This window comes from Cucurbita moschata, unplaced genomic scaffold (genome assembly GCF_002738365.1).
Source record: "Cucurbita moschata cultivar Rifu unplaced genomic scaffold, Cmos_1.0 Cmo_Scf00030, whole genome shotgun sequence".
Lineage (NCBI taxonomy): Eukaryota > Viridiplantae > Streptophyta > Magnoliopsida > Cucurbitales > Cucurbitaceae > Cucurbita > Cucurbita moschata.
In genome coordinates, this window is record NW_019268546.1 from 2207371 (window position 1) to 2229019 (window position 21649).

Sequence of the window (21649 nt, forward strand, 5' to 3'; positions counted from 1 at the left end):
TTTGAGCATAGGCTCTCATGGCCTTGCTTTTAGTTGTGTTCAGACTCCCTGGCCAGCCAAGCTTCAAGTTCAAGAGGACCAGAGCAGAAATAGTCCCGAAGATGGTCTCGACATTAAAGGTAAGGAAGATGCTTGCCCATGGTGCTTGGGGGGCATTGGCTCATGTCGTGGAAATATGGCGAATTGTGGCGAGCATTGACTCATTACCAGTAGTGAGAGAATTCGCTGGCATATTCTGAGAAGATCTCCTCAACCTACGTGCGAGTGTGAATCCCCAGGGCGCTCGCACACCCCCTGGACCCTCTGGTCAAGCTAATCTGTAGCGACGTTCGGAGGTCAGCGGAACCCTATAGTGTCATGCACCTCATGAACACCCTCATCTGTGTGCTTTCGCACCTGTGCGCATACGCGCTCATCATACGGTGCGCGTCCGCACTCATCATCTCTAGGGGAAGTAGCCCTATGCTTATGAACATACAATATGCATGAGGTTCCTCTAAATCCATCATAATGTCTCTTCTGACACAACCCTCTAGTCTCATCTCTTTGTTACTCTAGGTAACACATACTCGTGAATATTTATATTAATATCATTTTCACGCTCTTAGGGTTGTGTCCTATGTCGATCTAACGACATGATGCAATATGACACTCATCATCATATAGCATGCTCAATATGGAAAACATCATCATATTAAGGTAAACGTCACACAATCATCATACTCATCATATTGCCACAAAGTGCATCAAACATATCAAGTACGACATTCATCAAAATATATAAATACTGAGCACATCATCAGGTATCATAACCCACACATCATCATAAGTCATACATCATCATAACTCATATACCGCATCATACGACATAGTAACTCATACAATTTTTAGCCTATCCTATAGTAAGGCCACTTACCTGGTTGGCCTTAGCCGAAGTACTCCCTAATTTAATTAACGTAAGCTTCCGTTCCTCGAGAGTTGCTCTAAAGGTTGCTGGAGTTCGCTTCATATCCCACCGTTCGTCACCTTTTGTTAGTATTTCACATTTTAATTAATAATCCAACTAACAATGTGAAATACGGCTCTAAAACGGTCTCAGTAAAAATCGAATTCCAAGTTTTCATTGTTTCTAAATTTTCTAAAACTCAAATTGAAAATATGTCAATATTATTTCATGCTGCTTTGAATCATCAATCCAATTATGGTTTGTTATAATATTATATTATCGGGATACAAACAATAATAATTTTTCACATTTTCCATGTTCTTTCTTGTACCTCTTTGTTCTCTTCTCTCTGTGTTTTTTTTTTTCTTCCTACAAATGATTATGCAATTATAAAACAATTTCAATCCATTCTGTTCTCCTCCCTTTCCTAATATGACTATCCAATTAAAAGAAAGCCATTTTCAATCTATTCTTTTTTCTTTCTCTTTCCCAAACGACTATCAAATTCATTTACAATCCATTCTAATTTCCTTCATAAAACTGACTATGCATCAATCAATTATGATTTTCTTCTCTTTCCTAAAAATGATGATTCATGCAATTGACAAAACCATTTTCAATCAATTTTGATTTCCGAGAAGAGATCCAAAAATCTAAATAATTGAAAAAAGAGAGATCTAAACAATTTTTCTATCTCCTGCAAAAATAAAAGAAGAGATCTAACTTACCCATAAATTTTCTATATCTTCCCTTCCTATCAGATCTTCTTTGAGTGAAGCCATTCCTTCCCAGTAGCCATTTTTTTTTTCTCTTCTGTTTCTTTCTTTTGCAGATCCCTTTGCAGTTGGAGGTGTTGGGGAGATCTCTTCCCTTTGCAAGTTTTTGAGCCCTGACTTAGTGCAAGCAGCTAATGAGGCTATCCAGAAAATAAGGACTAGAATGCGTATGGCCCAAAGCAGGCAAAAGAGTTATGCTAATGTGAGACGAAGGGATTTGGAGTTTGAGGTGGGAGACAAAGTATTCCTTAAGGTGGCACCCATGAAGGGCGTTCTTAGGTTTGGGAGCAAAGGAAAGTTTAGCCCACGCTTTATTGGACCATTTGAGATCTTGGAGCGAGTGGGTCAAGTAGCTTACCGATTGGTCCTACCACTTGTGCTTTCAAGAGTCCACAATGTGTTCCATGTATTGATGTTGCGACTATACATAGTACATCCATCACATGTGATAGATTTAAAACCCCTATGATTAGATAAGAGTTTCAACTATGAGTAAGAACCAGTGTAAATTGTGGCTAGAGAAGTGAAGATCTTGCGTAGTCGAGAGATCGTATTTTTCAAGGTATTAGGGCGGAATCACCAACTAGAAGAAGAAGCCACTTGCGAACGGGAGGAGGAAATGATGATCAATTACCCTGAGCTCTTCTAAGCGGAAGGGACGTAGTGCAGGCCTTGTGCATTTAAGTGAAGCTTTCCAGACGAAAGTTCCTTCTTGGAAAGTATTGTAAGACCCAAGTTTTGGCCCAAGGCCCAATTCAAAATAATAATAATAATAATAAAATAAATAAACCTTGGGTTAAGCTATTAAGCCGAACCCTTGGTGAGCTTTTTTTTTTTTTTTTTGCAAGAAGCCCGAGGCAAGTTAGCCACTCACGAACCGACGCCGCCCTTCCTTTTCTCTTTATCATCTTCTTCCTCAAGCCACCGCCACCTAACGTTCATGCTAGGGGTGTACACGGTCCGGGTTGGGTTGGGTTGAGGGATTTTTTTGACCCAACCCAAAAGTTCGGGTTGGTTGGATTGGTAACCCAACCCAACCCAACTCGAAACTTTTCATCCCCAATTTATAATTATTCGGATACAATCTTATATAAAATATATTAAAAATTTACAAACACAAATCAATCCATAATTATTCAATAAAAAACAACGAGCCAAAATTGTAACATATTAACATAGTTCGAGTGAAAATTGTGACATGTTAACATAGTTCAACATGTCATAAAACTAAACAAAGGTAAGTACCGACATTTCTTGAAAATTAAAAAATTGGTTAAAATAAAAAAAATATAAAGATATATCATGAAATTAAATAAACAATAAAAATGATTAATCTAAAAATATTATATATAACAAAAAAACATATAAAAATATTTTAGGGTAAACTTATACCGACTTTGATTAAGATAGAGAACCCTAAACTATTAGAAAAATAATATATATATATATATATATATATATATATATATAGAAAATAAATACATTACAATTTAGAATTACAAGTTTATTTTTAAATATATTAAAACTAGAATTTAGAAATATAATAACGTTAACAAATAGAAAATAAATATATTAGAACATAATTTGTGAACATTCAACTAGACCATGCCGTATAAAATTAAATTATTAGAAAAATAATATATATATATATAGATATATAGAAAATAAATACATTATAATTTATAATTATAAGTTTATTTTTAAATATATTTAAACTAGAATTTAGAAATATAATAACGTTCCAATAAAATTAAATTATTAGAAAAATAATATATATATATATATATATATATAGAAAATAAATACATTATAATTTAGAATTATAAGTTTATTTTTAAATATATTTAAACTAGAATTTAGAAATATAATAACGTTCCAACAAATAGAAAATAAATATATTAGAACATAATTAGTGAACATTCAACTACCAATGTCGTATAAATGATTAGTTTATCATTAAATATATTTAAACTAAAATTTAGAATTACTTGTCTATAGAACATAATTTATGAACATTGAACTAGCGAATTCTTTAAATATATTTAAACTAAAATTTAGAATTGTTATACATATATAAAAAATTAAATACATAAAAGAAAAAAAAACACGTAATTTCCTGAATTCGAACTCGAGCGCGAGTCTTCATAGACAGGCCTAAGTACAACTCTGGCAAACCTATTTTAAATAACTTTTTTTACTATTTTTGAGTTTGGCTCGGGTCAACCCGAGAGTTTTACTCATGAACCCGAAATCGAACCAATTCAGTTCGGGTTCAGAAAAATGAACCCAACCCTACCCGAAATGCTAATCCAACCCAACCCAACCCCTATAGTTCGGGTTGGGTTGGTCCGGGTTGTCGGGTTGAATGTACACCCCTAGTTCATGCCGTCCCGCCGCTGACTATTGCCCACATCACCCCCCTTCGCACATCAGACAATTGTCACCCATCACTCACATTTCCGCCACGAGTGAACGCCACCACCATCGCCGGAACCTACATTTAGAGGAGTAAACGCAACTAAGGTACTACGCGGTTTCTTCTCGGGATAGTTAGGATTGGAATCAACCCCTATGTAGGAAGAAGGCTTGGTTTGAGTGGGAGTGGAACCGTTGTCAATTAGGAAAGGCTAGGAAAGCAGCTCTCTAGATAAGAGACTTTCCTATTGAAATTAAATGTTTTGCTTTTTCAAAAAGGGTGAAATATAGTCGTCATTGTATGGTTTTTGTCATTGTAGGGTTGTGTGATGTGTGCTTCGATGTACGTTGACCATGCAAATAAACATTGTGAGACCTATTGTATGCATGACAATATTTGATGATTGATAAACATTGTGAGTTGTATGACATAATGTATGTTTGTCCATGAAATCAAATGTTTTCGGACCTAATGCATGCATGTTGTGTTTGATGGTGATGGTTAAGGGTTTGTGATAATAGTTACACCATGTGTGTTTCAGGTAACTAATCATAGCCACTAATAGTAACCCTTTGGGGTGATTGTAGAAAATGATTATCATGGTAAGGGTTAAACGTTGTGTGTGTTTCGGGTAACCAACCTTCGATAATCATTTTAAGGTAGTAAGGAGAGATGTTGATTTTCTTGTGGTAATGGTTACAGGCTATGTGTTTCGGGTAACTACCTACTAATAGTCACTCTTTGAGTTTTACAGAAAAGGGTTATCAATGCTAAGATTACACATTGTGTGTTTTGGGTAACCAGCCACTGATAATCATTTTAAGGAGTAAAGGAAGATGTCGATTTTCATGTGGTAATAATTACACGTTGTGTGTTACATGTAATTAACCACTAAGGTCCCTCGATTTTGTTTGATCGTCATGTGATTTTAACCCCAATAAGGGAGTTCCTTAAGTATTTTAATACTCCCTCTGTTTTTAAAACAATTTTCAGGTGACGCTCTGTCACGGAGGTGACAAGTAGGGTGGAGAAGTCAGTCATGAGGTGACTCAAGTACTTTATGTTTTTATTGATAGACGTTTCCGCACTTTTGTTCGTTGATTTAAACTATAGTTGTGGACATCTAGTTTATGGGAACTAGGTAGTCATACTAGATTATCGTTTGATTTTAATTTCTTAGATTGTTTGAACATTTTTTTGGTTGCATGTCTTTAACCTTTTTAAAGGGGTACCCCACACATGATTTTAATAAATGACCGTTTTTGCATATTTTTCATTTGTTCTAAAACTATAAAATTATTTTTATTTGTAACGGCTCTGACTACTATGTGTAAAAAAAAGTCGGGTCATTACAGTAGGGGTATGATGATGAGAGAATGTGGAGTGGTTAAACCTAATCGATTCTCGCATGAATGATAAGAATCGGTGTTCCAAATGGACCTATTGTCAAGAAGATTCAAAAAATGTCGACGCATTAGCCACTCAAACACAAACATTTGTTAGAAAAAATTATTTTTAATTTCATAAATTATGTAAAAGTCAAATGGTTAAATCCCGTCCACAAACGTCTTTTGTCGGGAGACTATAAATACCCACAATATGTTATGTAAAATTTAGATTCGTGGATGATTGTAATTCAGATCTCAAATTGAGACGTTTCCCTTAGAAATCCGAGCATCATATTTGTCATTTCTAAGTTTCAAGCAATTCTTGTGGACCCGAGTCATTCAATCAAACCTTGATCAAGTTCGATTGTGGAGTGACTCAATTTAGAACATGGTTTCCAAATCTTGCTTCTAGATCTTTGATCATAAGAGGTAATCTACTTCTAGCCTTATCTCTTGGTTGATCCAAATTTCGTATAAGGAGGTGTTAATTACTTTGATTCAAGGGTTCTTGCTTCAACAAAAGTTTGGATCGTTGGGCTGAGGATTAGTGTTGCCTTATCAATGAGGCTACCCAATGTTTCTTGCTTCAACAAAAGCTTGGATCGTTGGGCTAAGGATTAGGGTTGCCTTATCAATGAGGCTACCCAATGTCACGGTCATGCTTGTTCAAGGCGTGTTGTCTATAGCCGCTGTTGGATGTCCCGACCATGCTTATCCAAGACGTGTTGTCTATGGCTGCATGCCTGTTCCAAACTCCCTTTACATGCTTTCATCTTAGATAGACCTTTACCATTTTATGTCATGTCTACACCCGTCATAGTTAAGATGACTCCAAAAAGTACTCTAAAGAGATACGACTAGTTGTCAATACTTTTATGCTATTTAAGCTGTGATGTTTCTTTCTTTGCTTAAAGCCATATAACGTTACTTTCTTCAATTTTTCAAATCATTTTCAAATGTATTTCCTCACTCACATTATCTAAAACATTTCTCGCAAACGTGACTCGAGGCTCCATCATACTTCACATTGTCCCAAAGTCCAAAATTCTCCCGGCTGACTTGTTCGCTGGATTAGAACAAGTGTTGCATAATGGTTGTCACATTGCCACAAGAGTGGATTGTGATACCCAACTAACACCTTCAATTAGGTTCTCTTGGTTTCACGGGTGACAATATCGAGTTCATCTCCAGTTCCTATTCAGACACCACCCCGGAACCTTCATCATGGACAAGCGTCGACAGCTGAGTTCTGTACTGTCTTACTCGAAATATCATACGTCGACGTTGTCCCAAAGTCCAAAATTCTCACGGCTGACTTATTCGCTGGATTAGAACAAGTGTCGTATAATGGTTGTCACGTTGCCACAGGAGTGGGTGACACTATTGAGTTCATCTCCAGTTCTTATTCAGACACCACCCTAGAACCTTCATCATGGACAAGTGTCGACAGCTGACTTCTATACTGTCTTACTCGAAATATCATACGCCGACGTTGTCCCAAAGTCCAAATGTAACGACCCTAATATTTTACCTACTTAATCTAAGGTCATTACTATACTTTGAAATGCGGAATATACATTTAATGGACCCTATTCATAAATGCTGTTCGCACTCGCCTTTTTATTACCTAAAAAAAGATTACAAGGGAAAAAGGGACACATTATTGAAAGAAAGGAAAAGCAACAAAACAAAGAATGAATAGTTTATTCTACCCTGAGGTTTATTGTGCGAAAACATTTCATCTTATTCTAACCTATACTAGAAATGGGAAAAAAAAAACAACCAACTACCCTATGCATATGCCACGATCCTGAGGTGTCTGATGTCGTCGTCGTTGTCACATGGGTGCCTTGCCCTTATCTGCAAAAGTAAAGTAGCACGAGGCTTGAGTATTTCTAGAATACTCAGTAAGTGACCCCCTATCGGGGTTATGCGGCAAACACAAGCAATGAAATGATGGGACCTATCGTTCCATTTCGTTTCGTTTCGTTTCGTTTTCCCTACGGTGTAATCCTAACAGGTAATCGTGGACGTGTACCATATACTCTACACGCAGCCCATACGTGCGAGTATGGGCTCACCAGCTAGTTCGCACACCGCTGGGCCACTGTCCCTAGCTGGTGGACATGCTCTAGGGGCCCACCGAGACCCGTTAAAACTAAAACCGTCACGGCAGCGCTATGCAGGGCATAACGATCGTTGTCCTGCAATTTGGATGTACGCGTCCGTACCCTCGTGATGGGATAGGGGTATCCCCCCAAATGCATGAACACACAATATGCATGAGGTCCCACTAGTCCTACAATCATCATTTAATGAGCATAACCCCGTGTTACGTTTTCATGCTTACATGTCATACTCATTCTCATTTCGTTACATATCATACACGTTCCTAGCGGGGTTATGTATCATGCAATTTACCGTATTTCATGTCATGCAATTCATTCAATCACATTCCCATACTCATACAACAAGCCATAATCGTACACGGGTCACACATCGTCACATGCATTCATATCACATCCACTAAGCAGCATAAATAACATACATTCACATTCACATGATTTCGTACTTAAGCACATTAAGCTAGCATACAATTTAATGGCACGTGCATAACCACGGCACGTGCCAACATACAGCAATTAATGCGTAACCTACAACGGGTGAGCCACTTACTTGGTAGGCCTTAGCCGAAGTACTCCCTAGAATATAACGTAAGCTCTTAGCTCCTCGTGGACGTTTTACGCTTTCGTTGGTGGTTGGTTCCTATTAGTTCATGAGTCACTTTCGTTAGTATTCCACAAATAATAATAAATTCCCAACTGGAATTTGTGAAATACGACCTTAAAATGTTCCCTTTTACCTTAAACAGGACCGAAACCAGATCCGGGAGGGTCGGAACGGTGTCAAACGGGCTGGAAACAAGTTTCTCGAGCCGAATAAGCCGCCGGAGCCGAGGAGCCGCCGCCGAGCCGATGAAGCCACCTGAGCCGAGAGGAGCCGCGCTGCAGACGTGACAGTGGCACAACCAGAGAGCGACGCGTGTGTAGGCGTCTTGGGTCGAGGCGCGGGTTAACGAGTCGCTTGCGGGTCTCGGGCCGAACGCGGGTGACGGGCCGCGCGGTGATGGGCCGGCTCGCGGGTGACGGGCCGCAGGGTGATGGGTCAGCTCGCGGGTGAAGGCCAGGTGTTTGGGCTGCGGGTAACGTGGGTTCTGGGCTGACCGAAGGGACGGGGTTTGGTTCGGGTTTCTGGATCTGGATCTCGAGTCGGACTTCGTCCTCTTCGCCCGACTGCCTGCGCGATTTTCTGGTGATCTCTCTCTCTCCTCGACAATGTCGTCCCGACGTCCTTTTTCCCCCTTTTTTCCCCCGTTCCCGAGCTTATCCTTCACCCTAACCCCGTTTTTGGTACAGATTTCGTTGGTAAGGGCTTCGCACTCCCGGATCTGGAGAAGCTCGGAAGTCCTCTGTTCCGTCTTCCTTGCCGACGGTGTTCAACGTACGAGAATCGTCTAAAACCTACTCCTGATGTGTGTAAAGAGTTCTGGGATTACTTTTGTGGTGTGAAATGGGGGTTTTCGACGTCGATTCGTACGGTTTGGCTTTGCCGGAGTTCCGTCGGTTTTCTGTTTTCTCTCCTTTTTCCTCACCATTTTCGTTTCTTTGCAGGTTCTTTCAGGGTGGCTGAAGGTCGGGGACGCGGTTTGTGGCATCCCAGCCCTCGCCCGCCCTTTGTGGGTCGTGTGCGAGCGAAAACTCCGGCGTTCGCCGAAGTTTTCGGCTCTGCCGACGACCATCATTTTTTTTTTGTTCCGTTACACCAAAATTCTCACAGCTGACTTATTCACTTGATTAGAACAAGTGCCGTATAATGGTTGTCACGTTGCCACAAGAGTGGCTTCACGGGTGACACTATTGAGCTCATCTCCAGTTCTTATTCAGACACCACCCCAGAACCTTCATCATGGACACGTGATATGAACCCAGAGACATCAATCATACAATATGCTTCAATGAAGATGTGAAGAAAAGGTTGTCAAAATTATCAAAAGATGTTTCAATTCATGCTACATTGAAGAAGAATAAAGTTTGATTGTTGTAAATTTTGAGTGGGTTATAATTTAGAGTTATTGTATTTTAAGACTTGGAAAATAGAGTAAAAGAAGCCTTTGTGCTTTTCTTTAGCCAATGACTAATTTTCTTTGCAATTCTATGTAATTTAGGTTGCATGTAGAATCATTCAAGCTCGACATGATCAATCTTGCTTGTGGAGTGATTCGAATCTCAATCAAGTGTTCTTGCCTTGAGATATTCGATTAACAAGGTAATCCGAATCTTATTCCCCTTGTATTGATTCCTTATCTTATCAAGAAGCGTCGACAGCTGACTTCTTACTTGAAATCTTTGATAGAATTAATGGTGATACCCAACTAACACACCTTCAATTAGGCTCTCTTGGCTTTCCTGGTGACACTATTGAGTTCATCTTCAGTTCTTAATCAGACACCACCCTAGAACCTTCATCATGGACGCGTCGACAACCGACTTTCTGTACCCCATAGTATGATATTGTCCACTTTGAGCAGCTTTTGTGAATACGTAGTCCTCTTAATAAAAATAATGATATACCTGCCCCCACTACAAACCTTCAATTTACGAGATGATGCTCTACCACTAAGCTACTACAAGGGCTTCTACACTTATATGATATTATCCCACTAATGGAGATGTATCCCTTACTCATAAACCCATGATCAACCACCTAATAATTTATATCACAAAATTAAAAATTTTGCCCCCACACAGGATTGAACTACGAACCTTTAGTTTACAAGACTAACTCTCTACCACTAAGCTATAAGGGCTCTACAATGGTATGATATTGTCCACTTTAACCATAAGCTCTCATGGCTTTGCTTTTGGTCCCCCAAAATGCCTCATACCCATGAAGACTTATAAAACCCATGATCAACCACTTAATAAAATTTATGATACAACTACAAATTTCACAAAATGTTTTTGCCCCCACAGAGGATTGAACTACGAACCTTTAGTTTACAAGATTAATGCTCTACCACTAAGCTATAAGGGCTTCTACAATGATAAGATATTGTCCGCTTTAAGCATAAGATCTCATGGCTTTGCTTTTGGTCTCTCCAAAATGCCTCCTACTAATGAAGATGTATTCCTAACTACTTCGAGCATAAAGGCCTAGAATGACGCTCTACCACTGTGATATAAAGGCTTCTACAATGATATACTTAAGAGAACAACCCATCTACTTTCATGATATTATGTTCTCAACTCCCTATTTGGTCAAGTCCCTAAAATGGTAGGCATATTGAATCGGTTAAAATAGGTGAGAACTCAACTCCCTATTTGGTCAAGTCCCTATAAAATGGTAGGCATATTGAATCGGTTAAAATAGTCATTCTCACCTATGTAAATAAAAGAAAAGCACTCAGGCAGAACTCACTCAGGATTAAGAATAAAATTTATGATATAAGCTCTCATGGCTTTTTTTTTAGTCTCCCCAGAATGCCTAATATCAATGGAGATGTATTTCTTACTTATAAATCTATGATCAACCCCTCAAGGCTGTAGAATGCTTTCAATATCAAAAGTCAGGGACACTTGTAGCTTGATGTTTACTTATGAGTTATGTTTATTAAGAATTAATAAAACCTAATAGTTAAGTAATTTAAGGAATCTTATCCATTCTCGTGTATAGTTTCTAAGATAGAATTTTATCTATTTTCTAAGATAGAATATTATCTATTCTCCTATCTAGTTTTTCTTAAGATGGATTATCTTATTTGTAACTAATTGAAGTCATCTATAAATAAACCCTAGCTATCGTGGAGTTTTTCATCGATGTTTCCATGTATATTTCTCCTTACATCTTTTCTCTTATGTTCTTTATGTTCTTCATGTTCTTTAATGGGATCGAAGGTGTGAGTTGTGCAATCTAAAAAATGATATTAAAGCTAGAAAAGATTCACCATGATCTATGAAGATGAAAAATTCAAAGATCGAGATCGAAAAGTTTGATGGATCAGTAGGTTGAACTAGTTTCTGGAAGACCCTGTTGGGGAAGAGATGGTCACCTGTGTAGAGTTGTAATGGTGGGAATTCCTCAAGGATTGCTAAATTCTAGGGTTGATCTAGTTGACGCTATTTAGAAACATAGTGGAAATTCAAAGATCGGTAGACTTTTGGGTTGACCTAGTTAATGCTATCAAGAAAAACAGTAAAAGCTCAAGAATTAGTAGGGTAGGGTTGATCCAGTTGATTGTTTAGAAATGCAGTAGAAGCTCAAAGATGGGTAGGCTTTAGGGTTGATCTAGTTGATATTGTCTAGAAACACTGTGGAAGCTCAAGGATCAGGAGGCTCTAAGGTTAATCCAATTGATGTTGTCTCAAAGCACTTCCAATTGATGTTGTCTAGAAACATAATGGAAGCTCAAGGATTGATAGGCTCTAAGGTTATCTAATTGTTGCTGTCTAGAAACGTGTCATTCAACATTGTCAGGGAAAAGGCAGTATTGGATCTGTTAAAGACAATGTCAAATATGTACGAAAAGCTGTCAAACAAGACAGCCAGAAAAATGAACACGAAGGTTAATTGAAAATTTCATAAGTGCATCACGAGTGCTAGATTGGAAGTGCTTTGAGAGGATTGAGCATGAGAGAGGCAAGCGATGCTCATGGAAGTGCTTCAAGCAGAGTGGAGCACGAAAGAGGCAAGTGAATCCATAGAAGTGCTCCAAAAAGTTAGCACACATGTATTCCTTAAGTCATCACCTCGTGCTTAAGGTGGAAAATTTCATAAGAAATTTCAAAACCAGCATTCACTCATAAAGGAGCATCGACCTAGATGTAAAAATCATTGAATAATATAGTTGTAGTAAGACCAAGAGGAGAGTCAATACAGCAGTTGCCACATGAAGGTAGTTAGGTAAAAAGTTGGTTGAAGGAACTTTGTTAAAAGCTTCTAGACTTTACTTCGATAGGGATGCGGCCATGACGATGAAATATTGTTGTTAACCTGTGAGACTGAGAGAATATGTGTTGATATCAAGATGACCACATTTAGGCATGCTCCCCCTAGCTCACGTGAGGTTGTGCAAACCCTAGTTTTGCCATGGTTTTTCTAGTGAGTCTCATGTCGATTCTGAGAGAAGGACAATGTAGGACCCTAGTAGGATAACACATTCATTAGACAATTTTTCGTGCTTATGTAGTGAGTCTTAGAGACTATGGAAAGATTAGCTAGTCATTGAGATCACTCATAAGTAGTGCGCAATTTTTGTATCCATTTCTAGCAAAATAGTTAGCAACTAGTCGGAATGTATAAGAATTGTTAGGTTGTGGACCCTCTACTCCCCAAGTTTCAAAACTTAAGGGTTAACTAATTTGAGAAATCTTACCTATTCTCCTTTTTTATTATTATTATTATTATTAAGGATTTTTTAAAAGTGGATATTATTGAAAAAATTAAAAATTACCTATTTTTATTAATTTATTGCTTTTTAACCTTCATTATTATTATTATTTGCAGAAGCTCTATTATTTTATTATTCATTGCCGTAATCGGACACGACATTTTATTCTAATTCCAATTTATACCCAAATAAAAGTCAAATAAACCACCGACGAAGCCTTTCATTCCTCCGTCGCGCTCACAAGTTCCACGGCCTTCTTCTCCAAAATCTCCTCTCCAGATCGTCGGAAATCTCCGCCGCCTCGATGGCCTCCTACGGCACCATCCCTACCACCGCCACCTCTGGAACTTCCTCCGATCTCGAATTCGTCTCCCGCGCCAAACAGCGCCTCAAAGCCGGCCTCGCCACTCGCGTTCCATGGAGGCTCATGTTCGATTTCCACTCCTTCAATCTTCCATTCAACTTCCACGAGGCCTTCTCTCGCATCAAGAACAACCTCGCTTACTTCCGTATGAACTACGCCATCATTCTTCTCATAATCCTGCTCTTGAGCCTCTTGTGGCATCCGATCTCCCTCATCGTCCTTGCCGCCATGCTTGCCGTTTGGTTGTTCCTTTATTTTCTTCGCGATGAGCCTCTCTTCTTCTTTGGCCGTCTGATTGACGATCGAGTGGTTTTGGCTGTGCTGGCGGTGCTCACGCTCGCGTTCTTGTTTCTGACCAACGCGACGCTGAATATCCTGCTTTCGATTCTGATCGGTGCTGTGCTTGTGCTGATTCACTCCGCTGTGAGGAAGACGGATGATCTGTTCTTGGACGAAGAAGCTACTGCAGTCTTCACCGTCGGTTCCAATGCTCCTGGTTCTTCAACTTCCTTCTAAATCATTGTAATGTTTAATTCGATTTCATTGATCATTTCGAATGCAAGTTAATGCTGTGTTTATTCTTCGATTTTCTTGTTTTGATTTCGTTCGATCATTTATTGCGCCATCAATTAACCAACAGAGGATTCGAAGATCTTGAATCTTCTCACTATTCACGCAGAATTGGGGATTCGGATTTCCCTAGAAAGGAACCACCAAATTTATGCTCTCGAATTTCTCAATTTAGGGCTTTTGGGCACTAAAATAATTTTAGAAAAATAACTCAATTATTGCCCATCAACCCCACGAATTATTATTTTATTAATTTCATCTCATTTAACTTAAAAATTAGATAATTGATTCAATTTTTTAATACGACTTTCTTTGACCTTAACTTTAAAAGAATTAGTTTTTATTTTTTAATTTTAAAAAATATTTTTAAAATTTTAATTTTATGTGGACGGAGAAATAAAACATTAAAAATATAAAATATAAAATATTTTTCTAAGCTTTTAATTTATATTTTGAATTTTAAAATAATGTTAGAATATATCGGCCATTTATTAGATATAAAATATTAAATTTAGAAATTTATTTGACACAAAAATATAAATTTTTGAGTTTGAGTTTGTAACTATGGGTGATTCATGTGTGTTGGATGATAAAAGTCCCACCTCCGCTAATTTAAGGAATGATCATGGGTTTATAAACAAAAAAATATTATCTCTAGTGAGGTTTTTTCGGGAAACCCTAAGCAAAGACATGAGAGCTTATGTTCAAAATGGACAATATCGTACGATTGTGGAGAGTCGTGTTCATCTAACCTTGTGAAGTTTTAAATTTTATTTATTTGATTTTAAACTTATTAAAAAATTTAAAATTAATAGATCACTTTCATTAAACTTATTAACAAATTAAAGTTGAGAAATGAATTTAATCTAAAAATTTAAAATTTAACCAAAAAAAGAAAAAAGAAAAAAGAAAAGAGTATATATTGAATAGATAATGAGTTATGATGAAAGAGAGGATTTGGAAGGTTAAGTATGAAAAATTTTAAAATTGGACCGAAACATAAACACACTAAAGAGGGATTTTTACTCACTCCCACACTCCGCCGTGCTCGGCGTTAATTCCGGCCAAATTTACATCGATTTTGCCGTGAATTCCACTGGTTGTTTGCCGATGGCTCACCAGCCTTATGATCCTTACTATCTCTATCATCAACCAGACTCGAACTACAGTGACCGGAACAACATCAACACGCTCTTCATCTCCGGCCTCCCTGACGACGTCAAGGCTCGCGAGATTCATAACCTTTTCCGTCGTCGGCCGGGCTTCGACTCGTGCCAGCTCAAGTATACTGGGCGCGGCAACCAGGTTTTCGTTTCGTGTCCTTTTCTCTTCCCTTTTTTTCCATTGTGGCCGAAGAAAGCTATTGTTAGCGAGGAATAGGAAGCGGAAAATATAGGATTGAAGAAAACGAGGGGGAAATTTTTAGGTTTGGGTTTAATTATTGTGTTGTTTGAAAATGCGCGAGAGGATGCTTTTGAGGGTAGCTTTTAATTTGTGATTTTAGCAGTTTTCTATCGTCTTGAATTTGGATACTGCAAGGATACAGAATGATTGGGGGGTTTTAAGCATCATCTGAGTTTACTTGTCTGACGAGGAATTCTAATTTTCCTCCATTGTTTACTACTTCGGGGAGGATTATTGAGTGGAGAAGTCCTACATTGGTTAATTAAGAAGAAGATCCTAGGTTTATAATTAAGGAACACTATCTCCATTGGAATAAGGTTTATGATTCCTAACATGGTATCAAAGTCATGCCCTTAAATTAGTCAGGCTAATAAAAGTCTCAAGTGTTGAACAAAGAAATTGTGAGCCTCGAAAGTGTAGTCAAAGGTGATTCAAGTGTCAAACAAATGGTGTACTTTGTTCGAGGGCTCCAGAGAAGGAGATCTCAGGAGAGGCTCTATAGTGTACTTTGTTAGAGGGGAGGATTGTTGGATTATTGAGAGGAACAATCCTACCTTGGCTAATGAAGAGGAAGATTGTTGGATTATTGAGAGGAACAATCCTACCTTGGCTAATGAAGAGGAAGATCATAGGTTTATAATCAAGGAACAGGAATAAGGCTTTTTGGGGGAAACCAAAAGTAAGGCCACGAGAGCTTATGCTCAAAGTGAAAACAATCGAGGTTCATGGTTAGCATTGTTATTAAATAGGAGATCGGTTCTTTTGCCATTCTTGCAAGCTTTGATATATTATATACCAAATTGGTTACGGTTTCTAATAGGTCCTTTTACTTTCACAGGTTGTGGCGTTCGCCACCTTTTACAATCACCAATCAGCCGTGACAGCGCTTCATGCATTAAATGTAAGATTGTGTTCTGTGGACAATTCCATGCATGCGTTTGATTTCTCGTCAGTTGTAGAGCTGAGTAGAATTTGTTTATTTTTCTTTTGCATGTTGCATTCTATTTCTCCAGCAAGTTATGTTATTAGGAATTTGATCAGTATTGTGAAATTTTAATGTTGAATCATAATGTTGGTGCTATACCAGGGAGTCAAATTTGACCCACAAAGTGGATCAGTTCTGCATATTGAACTCGCTAGGTCAAACTCTAGGAGAAAACATAAGCCAGGTGAGAGCTTCAAAATATGGTTTTCCTGTTAAGTCTAGTTACTATGCTAAGGTAATCTTTTGTTGTGATCGGATTTGATGTTGCTCTGTACAGGCGGTGGAGCATATGTTGTGATAGATAAAAGGAAAAAAAGTGACTCCAATGCCCAGGAAACATCAAGCGAGGATGGTGAAATGCTTTTATCTCTAACATTAAACATTTTTTTCTTATATCATATTCTTCTCCTACGTGTTTGAAATGTACTTTACCAAGATTCATTATGCAGATTTTTGTTATCTTTTTGCTTCCAATTTGTTTGCTCTTTATGTAGTCTAATTTCATTTGATACACTGCCCCACAATCTTAATTGTGGGGCTTACGTGCATATTTGATGTCCTGTTGTATATTCAGGAGGCAGTGAACCGGATGAACCATCAAAGAAGACCGAACAAAGGTTGAAAAAGCATTAAACAAAAGTTCAATTACTCTCAAATATAATACTAGAGAATATAGCATCACTAGGATATAAAGCTTTTGTATTTAAATCTTGTAAACTTTTTGCCTTGAGGTTGAGTTTTTTGTTCCCCTGTCTTAACAATGCAGCAACGAGGCTGTGGTGGCTCCTGGTAATCCTCTATCTGCTCCATATGTACGTCAGTCTATCTTTATTATTAGGATTAAGAACAAATGTAAAAGAATGCAATCTCATCTTTGTATTATAACGTAGAAGTAAATACTTCTGGTGTAGCTGTTGGTCTTATGTGGTCTGCATCTGTTTACTTTATGCCAATTCAGCATGCAGATTAGTATATTTCAAGTATTGAATAGACCAGGTTTGAAAAATTATATTGTTTGTCCACGATTGAATAAGGTGATGATGAACATTCTGCAGAAAATCGTCTGGATACTAATTTGAAAGTTGTGAAAGATAAACATATTCTTTTCCAATGAGGGATAGCTTTATTCGGGTTTAACCATGCGATTCAATATGGTTTGCTTTATTTGATTTTTGATTGCTGCAGGAGCATCATGAAAAGAATGATGGTGGGCCATGCTCCACTTTGTTCATCGCAAATCTTGGTCCAAACTGCAATGAAGATGAACTGAAGGAAGTCTTGTCCAAGTGAGTTATACTCGCTTATCTTTAGTGAGAATTGTGATGAAATTAAATGCCATCATATTGTCTCCTTTACTGCTTTGTTTCTGGTAGGCCTCCTTTTGTGAACGTTAATGCTAGGAAGAATGATGTTAGTCCACCTATTGTACATGTTCATACTAGAAAGGGTTAAAAAAATTGTGAGAAAGTTGTTAGGAGGAGGAACGTGCTCTTAGAGAGTGAGGCATCCTGTTATCTCGAGAACTTAGAGCATATTTGTGAGAGAAACAACCTTCTTGTATGGTGACATAAAGCTTCCCAGATACCTAAAAATTTCTTGTTTCAATGAGGTGTTGACATATCACATTAGTTAATCCCGTTAAAATCGTATTTAAAATTGTATGAACCTTAATTTCTTGAGATCGTTTATTCGTCATACCTTATATAATGTATGCTGCCAACTGCATCTAAGATACCCTAGTGCTCTACATCATTATGATGTCTCAGACTGTAGATATTTTATGAGTTCATTAGGTTGATTGCCAAATTTATCAAAGATACAACGATAAATGCTATGTTGGTAAGAGTTTTGTTGCGCCATTGGAATTTAATTATTATTCTTTATGAGAGCTGTATGGTGACATTCTTATGATGCTAGATATCCTGGATTCAACGTGCTCAAATTGCGTGCTAAAAGTGGAATGCCGGTTGCATTTGCTGATTTTGAGGTATGGAAAATTGCTTCAGGGAATTGTTGAAATTATATCATGCTCTACTCGTTCCTTGCTTTAATTCTTCAATGAACATAGTATTTTTTTATAATCTTTAAGAATTTGAAGTTGAAATGGTTTAAGATTTTTAGTTTTTGTTGTTTTACTACTATCCAATCTACTGCACTTTCAGAGCATGATCTTTGATGGAGGAGCAGAAATCTCTGCTGTTCTAAATATTCAAATGAGAAACTTTGAGCATTCTCAGATTTTCAATTTAAAATGAACACGGAAGTAATAGGCCTTCTGCTATGCTTAAAGAGTGATGAAGTACGTCTCGAATATGACTTCTTTTTACTCGATTTTCTTATTCCAGGAAATTGAACAAGCTAGCAAGGTTTTGGAGGAGCTTCAGGGCAGCATGCTACCATCATCAGACCGCGGGGGCATGCATATAGAGTAATTCTATTAAATTACATCTGAATCTTTATTAATAGCCCAAGTATGTTATGACTGATTCATTTCTTTTATTAGGTACGCTCGGTCTAAAATGAGGAAGTCTTAGTTGAAAAGCACTGATCAGTCTAATATGATTCAAAAAGTCTGATTGATTTGCTGCGAGGAATGCTTGGTTGTGGTTATGGCCCACTCATTTGCTGCTGCTCTGAAGTTTTATGGCATTCATCAGTCTGGTATCTCTCCCTAAATAATGATTATAAATTATGTAAACAGATAAGTTCATGGACAGTTTAAGTAGAAGCACATAGTTAAGTATCGTTACATATTGGAAGTCGTTTCGTTTTTGGATTTTTAGTTCGATGAAGGCTGTTGTTATCTCATAGTGTAAGTGTTAGGAGAAGCTTTCTAAGCTAAACCAGGAGCTGTCTTTAGCTCGGAGGAGTCCCCTCAAGACTACCAATAGTTTTGGTCGTAGAATCTCGTGCTAGTTAGGTTGTAATTTCTTAGTTAAAAAAGATAGAAGAGAGGAAACAACCATGGTCATGGATTGGGACTTAAAACTCAGCTTTGTGTTCACCTGTTATGGAACTTAAAGTAACTCCCTGATAGGTTCAGGAGCGAAAGTGTCAATCACTTCCTCTTTTTAGCGGCGGATAATAGGAAAACCTCTCTCGTGGCCAAGCAAGCAGCGGGTCAACGCTACACCGCTTTTGCATCTGCTAATTCATAGACTATTACTTCTTTCACTCGGTAAATAAATAGGTACTCACAAGGCTAGGTCTGACACCCGAAAGAGTCTTTCACTTTACCTATCTTAACTGAGTTTACAATGAAGGAATAAATAGGGAGAGGAGTGACGGAGAATGAGGAATCACGCCAACGTTATGGAAGTTCCTGGATCGTGTGAAATAAGAGTTGTAGGAGCAACTTCACTTTCGGTGTTCGGCGCGGTAAGGCCGGGGACTGCAAATCCCTTTTTCCCTGGTTCAAATCCTTACCTCTTAAAAGATATTTGTCATCATCCCGTCTTTACTGGATCTGTTCTTGAGTACCCTAAAAAAAGGAACCGATAGTCGATTAAAGGAAAATCACACTTTACTCGGCTCTCATCATCACTCCTAACAGGACATGTATGTCACCAACTTTCTTGCTGATGCAAAATCCTGTTCTCAAAATTTGATTCTATTTAGGGTTTGGAATCCCGTTCTCATCATCTGCTTGAACAAATTGCCTTATTTCCTCATGAGGGGATTGGTCACCAAATTCATAGGTGTTCCTGCATCATCTATTAGGGGCAGTTTTTGGCGCAGAGGACATTGACACGAGATAGTTCTTGAACCAAGAAGTCAAGGGAAGACTTTAAGATCTTCCTCTCCATCTAACTTATACATTAAGCAAAATCCTACCGTCCAAAGCCCTCATCTCCCTTCCTTTCTAATATGTCTACCCATGTTCTAATTACGACGACCCATGGCCTCCCGTATCGAACTAGATTTAATCCGTACAATCCATTGTCACTCTCCTTCTTCATGCGCCTTCTCTTATACCCATTTCTCATAGATGTCTATCAAAAACTAACTTAGATCGATACGTTCGTTTGGAGTCGACTTTTAACATAAAGCATCGCCTTTGACAATGAACATTTTTGTGTTTTTCATCTTTGCTTATGGCCCAAATCACAATTTCTGGTAAATCATCATTTTATCATCCATAAATTCTTTGTCTACTAAAGATAACATCTCTAGTATGGGACACTCTGCAGTAAGAATGGATGGACATGGGCTTTATAGGCTTTATAGGAATGATAAGGTATGATACACGTTTTTAATGAACTTTTTTGTCTGATTCTACACGAATAAAATGTATAAGTAGGGTATTAAAATTTCGTCCGTTCGTAGATATATTCGTTCTATGGGATTGATAACGTCATATGAGATGAATGAAAATTTTCATTATGTCACGGAGGTCTAACAAAAACAATATCAAAGTAGACCTAATATTAATAGTAGGAAATTTAAACTTATATAAAAATAAAAATTGTATACTATATTATTCTTATTGAATACGAAACAATAGTATCTAGCAAACTTAGCAATCTTTACTCTTGAATGCAAGCAATACTCTTGGAGCACGGGTATGATGAGTCATTGTCAAAGATATACAAGTTTAAAGCTTTCTATCCTATGCTCTCTTTGATTCGACAGGAACACTCTTGTTGCTTACAAGTGGTTGAATTATCCTAAGACAATTTTATTGATTCTATGCTCATTCGTGCTTTAGACGAGTATTTTGACACGTTCTTAACCCTGCCTAAACATGCTACCTACTCTTCATTAGTTGACTAAACGAACAAAAACGATTTCAATATAAACTCTTCTGTAATCGACCCATATGCTATTAAGAAAACTTCCATTAAATCCAAATAATTATTTTGGTTGAATTTTCACGATAGAGATCAAAATATTACACGTTTTAAAAATGTTACGTAAAAGTATTAAACTTTAAATATTCAATTCTTTTTTAATATTTGTATTTTTTAATAAATTTTTAAATTCAATTTTCCGTCTAATAAATTCTTTTCATAAATATTAAATTGTAAAATAATTTATATGAAATAAACAACTAATTTTATTAGTTAAAAATTATTCAAAACTCATATCTTGCAACGTTAATATCATTTCAAGTTGAAACATTAATATCATTTTAAGTTGCAACGTTAATATTATTTTAAAAATGACGTGGGGTTTATTAGCATTAAAGAAATATTTTAAAATTTTATAGTAGTTCTTTCTATTTATTATGTATTCATCGTGAAGAATAGATGAATGTTAAATTATTATTATTATTTAAAATAACATAATATTTACAATCTCATGAAGGCATTGACTAGGAGTTCTAATCAAGTGTGTATCCAAGGCCACGTTC

At 37.4% G+C, this 21649-nt stretch overlaps 2 protein-coding genes and 2 non-coding genes across 4 annotated transcripts; 2 read left to right on the plus strand and 2 right to left on the minus strand.

Moving 5' to 3' along the window:
- Positions 1-10321: 10321 nt before the first annotated feature.
- TRNAT-UGU lies at positions 10322-10393 on the minus strand. The gene has a single exon. It is a non-coding gene; the product is annotated as a tRNA-Thr (tRNA).
- A 155-nt stretch (positions 10394-10548) lies between these two features.
- TRNAT-UGU lies at positions 10549-10620 on the minus strand. Its single transcript has one exon. It is a non-coding gene; the product is annotated as a tRNA-Thr (tRNA).
- Positions 10621-13135: 2515 nt separating this feature from the next.
- Positions 13136-13923, plus strand: LOC111464378 (PRA1 family protein F3-like). Its single transcript, XM_023108571.1, has one exon. The coding sequence runs from the start codon at positions 13278-13280 to the stop codon at positions 13851-13853; it is 576 nt and encodes a 191-aa protein (XP_022964339.1). The 5' UTR covers positions 13136-13277; the 3' UTR covers positions 13854-13923.
- Positions 13924-14871: 948 nt separating this feature from the next.
- Positions 14872-19104, plus strand: LOC111464580 (protein WHI4). Its single transcript, XM_023108854.1, has 10 exons — positions 14872-15212; positions 16150-16212; positions 16399-16480; positions 16574-16648; positions 16871-16913; positions 17063-17108; positions 17482-17582; positions 18214-18283; positions 18642-18724; positions 18800-19104. The coding sequence occupies exons 1-10, from the start codon at positions 15018-15020 to the stop codon at positions 18828-18830; spliced, it is 789 nt and encodes a 262-aa protein (XP_022964622.1). The 5' UTR covers positions 14872-15017; the 3' UTR covers positions 18831-19104.
- Positions 19105-21649: the final 2545 nt, after the last annotated feature.

Coding starts and splice junctions, on each gene's coding strand:
- LOC111464378 (XM_023108571.1), top strand. CDS start 13,278: ATGGCCTCCTACGGCACCATCCCTACCACCGCCACCTCTGGAACTTCC.
- LOC111464580 (XM_023108854.1), top strand. CDS start 15,018: ATGGCTCACCAGCCTTATGATCCTTACTATCTCTATCATCAACCAGAC. Junction 18,284..18,641: donor TTGCATTTGCTGATTTTGAG/GTATGGAAAATT, acceptor TTCTTATTCCAG/GAAATTGAACAAGCTAGCAA. Junction 18,725..18,799: donor CGCGGGGGCATGCATATAGA/GTAATTCTATTA, acceptor TTCTTTTATTAG/GTACGCTCGGTCTAAAATGA.